We start from the raw sequence: 14,926 nt of genomic DNA, 5'->3' as shown, positions 1-14,926 counted from the left end.
AAGGATTCTTAGTATATAGTGTTTGTGGGTGAGGGAGTGAAACAGAGTTTCACTGTTTGGGTGGCAGGTTATATTCTTCTTTCATGAGAGTACATTATTGTTAAAGTACTGTTGGAGAACATTTTTCCAAAGAGGAGATGCAGACGGCCAACAGGCATATGAAAAGGTGCTCAACATCACTAATCATCAAGGAAATGCAAATCGAAACCACAGTGAGATACCACCTCACACCTGTCAGAATGTCTATTATCAGGAAGAACACAAATAACAAATGTTGGAGAGGATGTGGAGAAAAGGGAACCCTCGTACACTGTTGGTGGGAATATAAATTGGTGGAGCCACTGTGGAAAACAGGATAGAGGTTTCTCAAAATACTAAAAATAGAAGTACCATATGGCTCAGCAATTCCACTCCTGGGTATATATCCAAAAAAAACAAAAACACTAATTCAGAAAGATACATGCACCCCAATGTTCATAGCAGCATTATTTACCATTGCTAAGATACAAAAGCAACCTAAGTGTCCATCAACAGATGAATGGATAAAGAAGATGTGGTGTGTGTATACACACACACACACACACACACACACACACACACACACACACATGCAATGGAATACTACTCAGTCATAAAAAAGAATGAAAATTTGCCATTCACAGCAACATGGATGGACTTGGAGGGCATTATACTAAGTGAAATAAGTCAGAGAGAAAAAGATAAATACTGTATGATATCACTTATATGTGGAATCTAAAAAACACAACAAAGTAGTGAATACAACAAAAAAGAAGCAGACACATACAGAGAACAAACTAGTGGTTGAGGGGGGAAGGGCAGTATAAGAGTGGGGGAATGGGAGGTACAAATTATTGGGTTTAAGATGGGCTCTGGGATGTACTGTACAACATGGGGAATATAGCTGATATTTTGTAATAACTATAAATGGAAAGTAACCTTTAAAAATTGTATAAAAAATTCAAAATTTAAAAATACTATTGGAGAAATAAAAGTATTTTTAGCATTTTAACTACACCCTTACACACCCCCTAACACACACATCATTGTAGTGGTTAAAAACAAGCAAGGACTTTGGAGTCAAGGAGACCTGGCTCTGAATTCTGCTTCTCCAATGTCCTAGCTGAGTGGCCTTGGGCATTAACTCCGTATCTATAAAATGGAGTTAAGAGTGTTGCTCGGAGATTCAATGAGAGTCTGTGTAAAGTGCATGGCATACAATAAAAGCTTAACACCACTGCCATTAACATTGGTACACTCTGACAGAAGGAGAGGAGCCTGTCTCATGGTTTCAGGAAAGAACTGCACATTTGTGTTTGTTTTGTTTTGTTTGGCCACACTGCACGGCACGCAGGACCTTAGTTCCCCGACCAGGGATCGAACCCGTGCCTCAGGCAGTGGTAGCTCAGTGTCTTAACCACTGGACCCCCAGGGAAGTCCCAAGAATTGCACATTTGTGAACTGCAGACACCCCACTATCCTGTTTCTGGAGCTGTCTGTGCAATTTTGCTGGAGTCTTCAAAAATCTACTCTGACTGTTCTGTTTGGTATAAGGTGGAGACCGCCCCACTCAGTTCCAATCCACAGTGATGGCTGGACTGCCTCAGGCAAGGACAACGCTAAACTAATATCAGGTAGAGCAAGCAGAAAGCTGTCAGATCAAGTGACAAGACATGGAGAAGAAACACACACATGTTTAAATGTCAAAGAGTCCCAGTGACAAATATATCTGAGTTTATGCAATTACATTTTTTCCCCCTAGAGCAGAGAATGAAAAATAGAATGTTAGGGTTGGAAGTAACTTTAGAGATCATCTAATCCTACAGCTTTGTTTAACCAATGATTTCTTTCAGAGAATATTTTTTGGAGGTCCTACTGTGTGCCAGGTATGTGCTGGGTGCTAAGGGTAGGACAGGGGAACACGAGAGCCTTATCCCCTTTGGGGGTCTATAGGATTCCGTGGAGAAAGCTACAGCCCAGGGAGCTTAAATAACTTGTTAGAATCAAGGAATTTTTCTTCCTATATTTTTCTATACCTTCTACATTTTCCACAATAGACATTATTATATTTAACTGTGTGTATATATTAACTTTGCTAGTCACACACAGCTAACAAGACAAAGAACTGATGTCAGTAAGTGGGTTACTCCTGAGTCTCTACCAGAGCGGTGTAAGTCCTACTCTCAAAGCCTGGTGCCTGCATCAGAATCCGCTAATGAGCTTTACTGAAAATGCAGATTCCATGTCCACTCCTCCCCTACAGGGTTCCCTACGTTAGAAACCTGCTCAACAAGGGGACTGTGATACCCACTAAACTTTGAGAATGAATGCCTACTAGGATGATTCTCATGTAGCAAAGAAAGCAGCAATGATTTTTCTAAAAAATTGGCCCCAGGAATTTAATGAATTAAGTTCATGAAAACAAAGACGTTTATCTCTTATTGGAATAAAGTCAACTCCTCCCGTTTTTTCCTCTAGTGCCACAGCTAATTGCATCCATTATGTGTTTTTAACGGGCGCTATAAATCAGTGTGCCCGTGGAGAGGGGGGAGAGGTACGAGGGAGGGGCAGTCTCCACGTCACAAAATGGAATACAAAACAAGCGGCACATTTCCTCGGAGCAAGCAGCCCAAAGCTCTCCTTTCTGTGCGCTTCTCCCTTCCCGAATGCTAGTCTCCTCTCCCAGCCACCCTGCTTGCCCTGACAACATTTTGGGGTCCTACAAATCACAGCCCTGTCCTAGTTCTTGAGCAGGCAGCCTTTACACTGCCCAGCCTTAGGGTCCTCAGCATTTACAACCTCTCTCTTTTGCAGGTTATCATCCTCTGTCAGATCTGAAATTAAAACAACCAGAAACACGTCAGGTGAGTGGCTGGGAGAGACATTTGGCTGTTTACGAGAAATATCCCATGACATCTGACGCAAAACGTTAGGATGCCTCTGCCAGCGCCCAGGTTCCCCTTCCGAGGGCAAGCTGATTAGTGTGTGGCTCCAACCGATGTTTATCCTCTCTGGCTCCATGGCGAACGCCATTGGAAAATCCTGGTTCACTTGATGCCTGGTCGCCTGGTACATTCAGATTCATCCAGTTAGGATACCCAGTTTAAGACAGAATGGATTTTCGCGAGCTCCGTAGACTGATTGGGTTTTACACACATGCACAGAAAGATCTGATTTCCTCTGTGGGATTTATGGCAGGGGAAAAGAGGTAATTAAATTAATTTCTGCTCTGGTTTCTAGGCTTTCCTTTCTGTTCTTTCTCCTGCTACTCTTGTTGTTGTTGTTTAAAAAAGTAGGCTTGCATGGATGAAAATGAATTTAATAACTAGCAGCAGTTGGTTTAAGTTTGGGAGCTGGGTTCCACTATGACTTTTTTTCTTTTTCTTTGCTCCATGCTCTGAATGGTTTGGGGAAGCTAATGAGGACAATCTTGTGTCCCGTGGGGTGTGTGTGTGTGAGGTGACATGGCTGTCCACATGGCTAGGGAGAGATGTTCACACCAGGAAAGGTGGCCAAATCCAGGCTTTCTGGAAGGAAACCTACTCTGATATTTGATAAGGAGATTAAACCAGAGTACACTTCCCCTTTCTCCAGTCACCACTCATGCCTCTTGCCTTTCTTTTCTGATTTCTGTTTTTTCCATCACTCAGTTATCTTCTCATCTCCCCACTCCACAGCAAGGTTCTGCTGCAGCAAGGGGAACGGTAGGGCAGAAAGAGGCTGAAACAGAGAACGGTGCTGGTAAGAAGATCGACAGTGACAGTGAAAATGATCAAGACTCGGTCTGCCAAGTTTGCAGGTTCCTACTCCATTCACTCCTGCTTCCCAAGCCGAGGCCCATTGATTCATCCATGACTTTTAAAGGGAGGACTTCTCTTGCTAAAGAGACCCCTGAGAGATTTAGAAATTCAACGGAAACAAAACCACTAAGCACTTGACTTCTCTCCCAAAGGACTGGGGAGCCTGCCAATTCCCCAGCAATGCCAGTGCTAAGCATTTTCCTAGCATCAACATTAAATCCCCTTTTTGCTTTTCTCTTGTAAAGTGTGTTTACAACTGACCATTATGGGAAACATGACAGATGTATTCTGGCCCCGTTTAAAATAATAAGACTAATAATGATACCGTTTACTGCCCAGAGGCTCAGTTTCTGAATGCCTATATGCAGAACGAAGAGTTGGAGAGCTGAAATATTCACCAGTAAGTGTAGTCAGCTGCTGATCTATATGCCCCAACCCAGTCCAGTGCCGAAAGTCTTAGCACAGATTTCCCAAGATTAATACCTCGGCCTCCTAGCAACTTTGAAAATCCATCTCCGGCTCTGGTCCTGGCAGGGGTGCAGGAGAATGTGCGGATCCCACCACTCCTTAGAGCAAGGCCCTTTTAGGTTGGGAGAAAGCAGGCCCAAGGAAGGAGGGCTACCCTCCTCTACCATCCTGGCCCCAAGTTGTAAGGGAGGATAGCAGAAAAGGAGCCCTCTATCCCCTCACCACTTCTGGCTCATTCTACCTCACACCAGTTCTTAATCTCCCAGGACGGGCTAGGTTGATCCAGCTGGGTTTTCTCTACCGAAAGGTACTGCGTTTCCTCCAACCAACGCTATTGCGTAGAGATCAGTCCCAAAAGGTGGTGGCTGAGGGCTCCACCAGCGGATGGGTTATGAGGCAGGTGGCCCCAGGAGAACAGACAGGTTGGAATAAGTTACCACACCACCTCGGATTCCCGCACTCCCACACACCTGGCTGCCGTTAGTGCGCAGAACTGCGTCGTTCCAACGCGCTCCTTTGCCTACTCTGGAGAAAGGAGCGCAACAGTTTTGAGTGAATTGCCAATGCCTCTCCCCGAGATAGCAGCGCTTAGACGGACAAGCAGGGAGCAGAGAGCCTGCCCTCCTCCCTGTGGGTACGCTGCCAGAGTGGCGCTTGATCCTTAGTTAAAAAAAGTCGGAGAGACATGGCTCAGCCCTGTGTTTGCAGGAGAAAGCAGACTCGATGATTGCTGGTGAAGGCCCCATGCGTCCAGCTCTGCCTGGACCAGCTCTGCCTGGACTATGGGACTCCCCAGCCTATGGGGGCTGCCGCGCCTGTCCTCAAGGACGTGTTCGCAACTCCAGCTTTTTCCCAGTCCTCAGCTGGGGTAGGCCGGCTGCAGGATTGAGGAAATTGGTGGAGTGGGTTGATTCCATCCTCCTGCCGAATTCAGATTGAACTGAAAGGAAAAAATTTCCCTGACCTGGGAAGCAACGGTCAGGCGGTGAAACTGACCTTCATGACACTGACCAGAGATAAACCTCTTGGCAAGGAACAGTTCGGCACACAATTGATCAATCAGTTGGGGACCAGCGGCTACATGCAACCCAGCACCACGAAACTTACCAGGGTGCACTTAACGAAAAAACCTGATATGCCTAAAACAGACTGGTGCACAACGGAACACTGTTAACCGACCACCTGAAACTAATGGCTGTGAGGCTGCCCTGAATGAAATTGCCTGAAAGGAAACTGGGTGAAAGGAACCAGAATGAAATCCACCTGCCTGCTAACACGCCACTAAACCACGGCAGCAGGGAAGCTGAAGAGGGCGGCAGGGTGGAGCCGGGAAGGGGCTCCTCTCCCGGAGCTCCGAGAACCTGACTGGTGCTGCTGCGGGGACTCGACAGGGACTGGGGAGGGGGGTTTGTCCAGTGCTTTTTAATTTACGACCGCCGCGCCCCAAGCCATCCCATAAATTTGGGGACCGTTTTCACCAAAGCTGTGAGTTACGATTTTTCAAATAAATACATTTTCCAATCAGACGGGGCTCTGTTTAGGTTGAACGCGTCCTGAAGCAGACATCTCTCTGCCCGGAAAATACACAGAGGAGGAAGCGGAGCCGGGACGAAGCTCAGACGACATAAAAACTTGTGTAAACACGTTGTCATTTACGGACTTAAGAAGAGAAAGGGAATGGGGGAGGAAAATGTTTAATTCTCCCTTGAATCCTCAAGTCCCAGAGCCGAGGGAAATTTTAATATTCTTTTTCCATAAGTTTGATTTGTGTTATGCATTATACAACGGGCAGCCTCAGGTTTACCTTAAACAGATTTTGTAATTTTGAGGCTGTTACAAACCTAAGAACGGACCGGGTTGCACCCCTCACTCCCCCCCCCACCCCCACCCCCGCCGCCATGCACACATACCTACAATCTCTCTCTTAGGTTTTCTTTAGTAAAGAACTTGGGGGAGATAAACCAGAAGGGATTATTTCAGCAGGAGGGTCTTCGATTTCTAGCTGTGTGCCCCATCCTCTAGGCCTGCTTGCCACCTTTAAAACAAGGGGGGCTGGGACTAGGAATCAGAGCTCCCCCCCCCCACACACAATATCATTCACACATAATTCTGTGCACAGTTGCAGGAAGCTCAGGGATTCCCGAAGCTAAACGGTAGAGAATGGAATATCACCTTGTGGCTTGGACCCTCTCTGGCTAGTCCACCCCTCATCCCAGGAAAGGGGGAAATAGGGGAAGACAGAGGCTGCCGTGGAGCCCAGGTCTCCACTAGGTGTCTGGGCTCTAGCTGCGTCTCTGCCACCCATTGGCTGTGTCCTTAGGGAAGCCCCTTCCCCTCCTCCCTAGGCCGGTTCCTCTGTAGGTCCTCACACGAAATCTCAGCCGACTTGCTACTCTCACATACTGGCGAAGGCAGGGAGGCCTCTCACCCCACGAGCTTCTAGGGGAAATCGACCCACTTTCTGTCTCTTCCCTGCCCTGACTGTCCCCCAAACCCCCAGCCCCGCCCAGGCTTTCCCGGCCCCGGGGAGCAGGTTGGGCCAGATTGGAAAATCCTAGACACTCTAGATGCTGCAGAGAGATGTTTAAGGGATTTGAGCGCTCAACCGCGCGGTAAATGGCCCGCGGGCTGATTTATGGCGCGTTACTGCGCGACGCGATTCCCCAAGACAGCGAGAATATTTTACACCGCGCTAATATAAACAGGCGGCCGGCCGGGTCCTTTTTATGGAGTTCCTGTAATTACCCGGGCCCTGACAGCTCCTTGATTTACGGCCCTATTTAGATAAGGGGTCCGGTGCGGGGATTGCTGGTGGCGTCAAGGTCACGGGACGCGGCGGGAGAAGGTTTTGCGGTAGGCGCCGCGGCACGGGTTCTCCCAGGCCTGCCAGTCCTGGGGGCGGGAGTGAGGGGAGGAGCGGGGCAGGCTGGAGAGGGACCCCGAGGCGTCCGAGGCTTGAGTACAGCCAGTCCACTGTACAGATGGGACAACTGAGTCCTGCAGGAGGCAGGAACTACACCCCCAATCCATACAGCAAAGGAAATGCGGGTGGGTGGGATCTGGAACTCGAATTCAGGTCTCTGGCAACATAATCCCTCCGCACCTGGCGATGCTCGGTCTCCCCCATCTCCAGCCTCCTGACAGTAGGGTTTTGTAGGGGCGGTGGGGAAAGAAGAGGACTCGACGAAGTCCGAAACGGGAGCGGTCAGATCAGAACAGAACACTGCAAAGGGGATGCCTGGATTCCCTCCCTATCCAGGGCTATGTAGTCACGACTCATGTAACTCCATTTCTTCCCCTGTGGAATTAATATTCCTAAAAACAGAGCCACCATTTATCCAGGTTTACTGTCACTGTGCTAAGAGCTTCACCTATATAATTTCGCTTAATCTTAAACCAGCCCTCTGCGGCGGGTGTTACTGCACCCTAATTTACAGAGGAGGGAAACGAGGATGCGAAGGTTCACACAGGGCAGAATGTCAGTGCTGAGTTTCAGTCCCGGTGGGTGGGCGCGATTCTTCCGCGAGGCTCTCTTAAACGCTCCCTTAATACAAAGTTTTAACCTCTATGTGCTTAAGAGCCTGTAAAATGGGGTGAGGGTGCTGGCCCGACCTCACTAGCATAACTGGAGGAAGAAGCGTGCATTTACAAATGCTCGGAGCGCCAGACCTTGTGAAAGCGCAGTCCCCACAAGCACCTCGGGATGTGGGTCCGGAGGGGAGGTAGTGGGATTTGAGACTGGTAGATAGGACGCCCTGCCCCACCCCAGAGTCCCAGATTCCTGTTCCTTAGTCTGTTTTCGTGGGCCTGGGCAGGCTAGAGTCTTCAGGCCCCAGAGCCAAGTGCGAAGTCCCAGAGCTGGGAGAGAGGAACCAGAGGGGAGCCGTGCAACAGCCCTGAGCTGGGAATTACAGAACTCCAAACTATCAGTCCCCGTTTTTCTGAAAATGGGGGAAACTGAGGCTCAGAGAGGGAAAGGAACACAGTGAGATGCTAGGTAGAGCCAGAACTCAAGGCACATCTCTTGCCTCTCAGCTTAGAAACATTTCAGCCAAACTCCTGGGACCCAGACTTCCCATACCATATAGCCTGGGAAGGAGAGAGAGAACATCGTTACTGGGTTCCCACTGTTGTTCCAAATGCACCTGAGCCACGCTGGACTTAAAAGCACATTGGGGTCTTTCAGAAGGCCGGGTCTGGAGCCTAGGCGCCTCGTGTTCTACACAGGCCATCTCCCTGGCGTCCATCCCACTGGAGGCTTCCCAGCCTGGAGCCCCAGTGGTCCTTGAGGGCCAGGCTCCCACAGCAGGTACTGTTTGGAGGACTACTTAGACTCCGTGACTCTGGGTGGAGAGCAGTGCTTTCTGGGGCCCAGGGGACTGCCAGCACCCTGCTCTTTAACCACCCACGGGGGACTGTCGGGGGATCTGGGGGCCCTCAAGGCTGCTGATGGGACTGGGGTTCATCATCCAGTACTGATAATGCGTTCCCTACCACACTAAGCAGGCTGGATATTTGGAGGGTCTCTATGGGCCCTGAGTGATCTGTGTAACCCTGGAAAACTCTTGGGACACGAGGGTGGGTGCTGGAGCTGTGAGTGTGTGAGTATGTGGGTCACTGCACGTACCTGTCTATCCCATCCCGTGCTCCTCGTTTATGGGGGTGGGGTATGTGATATTGTGCATACTATTGTTTCAACTTCATCTTCAGGGCTTGTGATTGTGACTACTGTAGGTAAGACAGAATGGATTTCAACTTGTCTGAGTGTTTGGAATTTGTGTGCCTGTGTGTAATGGGCGAACATGTGAAAACTTCTACTTCTGAGCACCTGTGCATATACTGTAGTAATTGTGGCTGTGTACTTGAGTGTGTTTGTGGGAACTGAGAACACATGAAATGTGGAATGGGGTTTTCAGAAGTCTGTGCTGTGAATACAACTGTGGGACACTGTAAGAAACTGACACAAACTGGTTGGACCTGTGCACAAGTGTGACAGTAAAGAGTATGTGTCAAGCCCTGCAGCTGTGATATTTGTGTAGAATTGATGTTTTTCTGCTGTGATGGTATCTGTATGCATGCCTGCATGGAGGGTTGGGAGTGGCTCAGAGCTGTAACACATCTGAAGCGAGGTGTGTTCCCTGTGGGTGACAGAGAGATAATGTGTAAAATCCTAGGAATGCACGAATATTGAAATGCCGTGTGTCGCATGGGTGTAAATAGGTTACCGGGAGAATACACATATGTTGTGGCGTCTGCACGAATGCATGGACTTTCATGTATGCCCGAGATTTTTTGTGAGGCCGTGTACATATATATGTGCATGTGTAATGGTGGGCCTGAGGGTCTGCCGGTGGAAATCCTGCCGGACTAGGACCACGGCTGGATGTGTGTCGAGGATTGAGGTCCTTTTCCACAGAGTAATTACTGTCTCTGCCCGCACACCGGCACTCCCGAGAGCCTCCAGGCCAGGGAGGCGCGGGACCCCGCGGAGCCGCGGCTCAACCGGGCGCCGGGTGCTCCCTCCCCGCGAGCCTTCGGCTCCGCGCTCGGCCCAACCCCAGCGCTGCTGGCGCCAGGCGCCCGGGAGAGCAGCGGGTTTCCAGCCGCCTCAGGCAGGAAACAAGGACCTCCCTCCCCCCACGCACCTCTAGGGCCCACAGCCCAGCCGAGCTCCCACATGGGGAAACGGCTCTGGACTAAGCATTTGTTGGCTTCTCCCTCGCAGTGTCGTCGCCCCTCCGCCCGCCGCCATCTATTTATTCCCTGTACGGCAGGGGAAAACCGCATACCCACTGGCTACCCGACCCCCAAGGAAAATTGTTCATCTTCTCTGGGCCTCACTGTTCCCATCTGTAAAATGAGTTGACCTTTCTCCCCCTGCCTTTGGGCTGCTAAGTGTGCCAGGCACACAGCGGGGGTCAGTAAATACTTGTTGGAGAAATGGGTAAAGGAATGAATTTGCCCTCTAAAAAGAGCAGTCATGGGGGCTTCCCTCGTGGCGCAGTGGTTAAGAAACCGCCTGCCAATGCAGGGGACACGGGTTTGAGCCCTGGTCTAGGAAGATCCCACACGCCGCGGAGCAACTACACCCGTGTGCCACAACTGGTGAGCCTGTGCTCTAGAGCCCGTGAGCCACAGCAGCTGAGCCTGCGTGCCACAACAAGAGAAGCCACCGCAATGAGGAGCCCGGGCACCGCAACAAAGAATAGCCCCCGCTGGCCGCAACTAGAGAAAGCCCTCTTGCAACAACGAAAACCCAACACAGCCAAAAATAAAAATAAATTTAAAAAAATAAAAAGAGCAGTATGTATTTCTTTTCTCCTTTCACCCTCGCCTCCACATTGCTTTTGAGAGAAGGGCACACTCCCTCAGCTTCCCTATCTGTAAAATCTAGGTGAAGGCCTTTTTGCTCCATGATTCTAGATTCCTTTTCTTGGGCCCATGGGGAGGGGTGGCAGACGCTGTCCTGGGCGTTGACAGGCCACGTAGGGAAGGGGCTTGGCTGGGAAAGGCTGGTGAGGATGGAGGGACCCAGGTATGAGGACATCAGCTGGGAAGCTACCCATCGGGAGGTAAGACAGAGAACTCCAACCGCAAGCGCTGCCACCCTGGGATTCCCAGGTCCCAATGCCAGCCCAGAGAAAGGCCCCCGCGGACAGAATCCAACAAGCGTAAGGGCCCTAGCCAGGAGTGGAAATAGCGGACGTCTGCGCGGCCAGGACCGCGGCGTCTCTACGCCAGTGGGTGTGAAATGCCAGGTTTCTCCGGCTGCGTGAGCCTCTCAGAGAGTGTGGAGGTCGTGGTCTCTTCGGTGTGTGTTTACCGCCAAACGCTGACTTCTCGCAGTGTGACCTTTGGCGCCGAGAATCGAACATTCTCAAGCTGTGATAACCTGCATGGGGTGGCCCAACGTAGCCGAGCTCTGGGCTCTCCGTTCAAGCCCCGCGGGAAGGAGGCTGCCCCTGCATCAGCCTGGCTGGCCTTTGGACTGGATCAGGCGCCCAGGAGGCGAGAAGAGTGGACCTCAAGCTCTGGAGCCCGGAACAAACCAGTAAATGCCTGTGGGCTTGGAGCCCTCATCCCCCTACTCGCCACCCCTCTCATTCCACCTCCTGTCCCCGGCTTCTTCCCCAGTGGGTGGCCGCCTGCGCCGTAGAGGACAAGACTTGGCCAGAGTTGGTGGGGGCTCTACCGGGTGCAGGACCTGCTGCAGTCCCGCAGAATGGGCCGGTGACTAAGGACTGGGGGTGCTTAGGGAACAACACTGGGGGCCTATCTTGCCTCCAACAGCGGTCTCTCCTTTTCTGGCTCTGAGACCAAGTAGAGCAGATGCCGCTCAGGACTGGGAACGTCTGGAATTTCTATTTTGGATTCTGGAAGGTCTAGAAACAAGAACCTTTCTCTTTTTTTGCACCTCAGTTTCCTTATCTGTAAAATCTAGGTGAAGGCCTTTTCTCTCCATGATTCTAGATTCCTTTTCTTGGGCCCACGGGGAGGGGGGTGACAGACGCCGTCCTGGGCGTTGACAGGCCTGTGTCTCAAGTACTAGCCCCCGTCTCCCCCACAAGTCGGGAACTGGGGGGGGGAGGGGCGGAGGCGGGGCCGCCTCCCTGTCCCCGCAGGCGGCCTGAGTCGAGTAGCGCTAGCTGAGCTTAAAACCAGGGACGGCCATCCCCCTTTCCTCCTCCCCGCCCCCCTGCCATTGGCTCCAGGGAGAGGTTGACATCAAAGCCCCAGGCTTATATAAGCCAGACCCTGAAGGGGAGGCCGCAGAAGGGTTAAACAGGTCTCTCGGCATCCTCGTCCTCGCCTGCAACAGAAGCCGACCAGAAGACGGGCTGCGGGTGTCATCTTCAGCCTTGCCCCAGAATCTCTCAAAGCCAGTGCCCACCAGAGCGCCGCCCCAGAGCCCACGGGTGGCCCCGGCTGTCACTGGGGCGCATGGGGCGGCGCTAATCGGGCTGGCGGCGCAGGCCAGGGGCCGCTCCAACATGAACCTCGTGGGCAGCTACGCACACCATCACCACCATCACCATCATCACCACCCTCACCCCGCGCACCCCATGCTCCACGAGCCCTTCCTCTTCGGCCCTGCCTCGCGCTGTCACCAGGAGCGGCCCTACTTCCAGAGCTGGCTGCTGAGCCCCGCTGACGCTGCCCCGGACTTCCCCGCAGGCGGGCCAGCGCCCGCAGCCGCTGCAGCCGCCGCCTCCTACGGTCCAGACGCCAGGGCCGGCCAGAGCCCCGGGCGGCTGGAGGCGCTCGGCGGCCGCCTGGGCCGGCGGAAAGGCTCAGGACCCAAGAAGGAGCGGAGACGCACAGAGAGCATTAACAGCGCGTTCGCCGAGCTGCGCGAGTGCATCCCCAATGTCCCGGCTGACACCAAGCTCTCCAAGATCAAGACTCTGCGCCTGGCCACCAGCTACATCGCCTACCTGATGGACGTGCTGGCCAAGGACGCACAGGCCGGCGACCCCGAGGCCTTCAAGGCCGAACTCAAGAAGGCGGATGGCGGTCGTGAGAGCAAGCGGAAAAGAGAGCTGGTAAGTCCGGGTCCCGTACACTCTAGCCAAGGGCGCGGGCGCGGTGAGCATCCGTAGGCCTAGTATGCAGGGGAAGGAGTCTGCGTTGCCGTTCATGCAATTTTGAGAGACTGCGGGGAGTTCTGAGATGGCTTGAATGTGGGATTGTGTGCACGCAGGGAGGCAGATCCATATTTGAATTCATCTGTAATGTGGATAGTGTTTGTAAGGCTGTGAATGAAGACAGAATCTTACACTTTTCGGACAGGCTCATAGGATCCCTTCTAAGAATCCATTGGAAGCTTCAGACCCCGAGAAAATGCACACACCATATATTTCACTTCCAGTTTCAAGGGGTCCCGATTCATCCCTGGGATCTCCTGGAAGCCAGGTTAAGAATGCTGTAGGAATTCGTTACTTCAATTTGCCTGAATGTGAATTGATGCATATGGGCTCCGCTGCTGTTTTCAAAGGGCCTTTGCCAGAGAGGTTGGTCTACTTTCATCATTGTACAGATAGGGAAACTGAGGCCCAGAACGGGACAGGATGTGAAGGCCACCTACCCGAGGAGTTGTTTACTTGGGTAAAACAAGTCAGTTTATTCCCTGGAGGAGTAAACATCTGGAGGATATTTCACCACTCCACTCCCCACGGCTGGTTCCTAGGGCCACCTTGATGGTTTTGTGTATAAACGCCGACAAGCAAGTCACTCACTCCTTTTGGCTTTGGAGATCGCAATCCCTACTCGGCTTTTTTCGATCCTCTCCAGTGAGGCGACACTTCTGGAGCTCAGTTTCGCTGGCGCAGGGCTCTGGGACCTCTGAAGCAGTGATTTCCAAGCTGAGGAACTGAACTAGTTTCTCTAGATTGGTGCGCTCAGGAACACCGCGCGTTGGAGACTAGAGAGCCTCCTGGGTTTTATCTGACCCGCAGGGGCTGTGGTAAACTAGGGAAGTCACCTGAGGAGACTGGGAAAGACCGTGGTCATCGAGTCTCTAAACCGCCGCCCTGGGCTGGAGGACATGCAGGCCCGGGCGACGCCCTCGTTGGAAGTAGTTATTGGGCGTCTCCCCACTCCCTGCACTTTGCCGCCTCCTTCAAGTAGCAGGGAAGGGGGATGCTAAGCCAGGTCGACTCCCCCGCTCATTCGTGTAGCCTTCTGAGTGCCCAGAGCCGGCTGCAGAGACCCAACCCTGTATCCAAGCCCAGGCGCTATAAACTAGGTTGGAAAGTGGGATGTGTGCGGGGAGCATGTCCGCGAGCGAGGAAGCTGTTGATTCCCACCCCTCCCATTCCAACCCCTGCAGTCTCCCTTCGGCGCCATAAAGCCAAACCTAAGAGCATTCGTTCCACCAGCCGCAGAAAATTCTCACTACCAAGCCCCCAGAAGCTGCCCAGCCCATCCCGGCCCCCCCAACCCCGCTCCGGGAACTCGGTACATAAAGGCGAATTTATGAGCCTGTTTGCCTATTTCACAAACAGAAATTCGTCACTTATTTAAAGGCTCCCAGTTACTGCTCCCAACACCTTTTACCCCACCCCCACTTTTACCCCACGCCTGGGCGAGCGGAGCAGAAACATTTAAACCTGTCTCTCTCGCCTCTTTTCTTGTGTGTGTCCTCTGGCAGCAGCAGCACGAAGGCTTTCCTCCTGCCCTGGGCCCAGGTGAGAAGAGGATTAAAGGGCGCACAGGTTGGCCGCAGCAAGTTTGGGCGCTGGAGTTAAACCAGTGAGCCGAGGCCTGCGCCGAGGACCCCGCCACGGCTGCTCGACCCCGGAGCCCCGGGAGCAGAGGAAGGCGGAGGCGAGTGCCAGGCTCTGGGTGCCAGGGGCTTATGGGGAGCATCCCGCCTGGCCTCTGCTGGGGCGCTGGCAGGTCGCTGGGCTGCATCTACACATTTGGATCGCACGTGCAATGTCATTTGAAATTGTTTTTAATACGTGAAGAGAAAGAGAAATATATATATAAAACCCCCACCCCTGCAACCAAGAGGGAGGCTCGTGGCTGCACGATTCGAAAAGGAAGGACTGCGGGACCCAAGCGCGCTAAGACGTACCCTTCCAACCCTTCTGGGGCGAGTTTAGAACCCCTGACGCCTTCCTCACTACACTGTCTGC

The 14,926-nt window shown here is 52.2% G+C and overlaps 1 protein-coding gene across 1 annotated transcript; it reads left to right on the top strand.

Annotated features, from left to right (window-relative positions):
* The first annotated feature begins 12,277 nt into the window (after positions 1-12,277).
* HAND1 (heart and neural crest derivatives expressed 1) lies at positions 12,278-14,541 on the top strand. Its single transcript, XM_060146499.1, has 2 exons — positions 12,278-12,829; positions 14,437-14,541. The coding sequence occupies exons 1-2, from the start codon at positions 12,278-12,280 to the stop codon at positions 14,539-14,541; spliced, it is 657 nt and encodes a 218-aa protein (XP_060002482.1).
* The last annotated feature ends 385 nt before the right edge of the window (positions 14,542-14,926 follow it).

This window comes from Lagenorhynchus albirostris, chromosome 3 (assembly GCF_949774975.1).
Source record: "Lagenorhynchus albirostris chromosome 3, mLagAlb1.1, whole genome shotgun sequence".
NCBI lineage: Eukaryota > Metazoa > Chordata > Mammalia > Artiodactyla > Delphinidae > Lagenorhynchus > Lagenorhynchus albirostris.
Note: the sequence above shows the minus strand (reverse complement) of the source record. Positions and strands in the feature narration are given on the sequence as shown.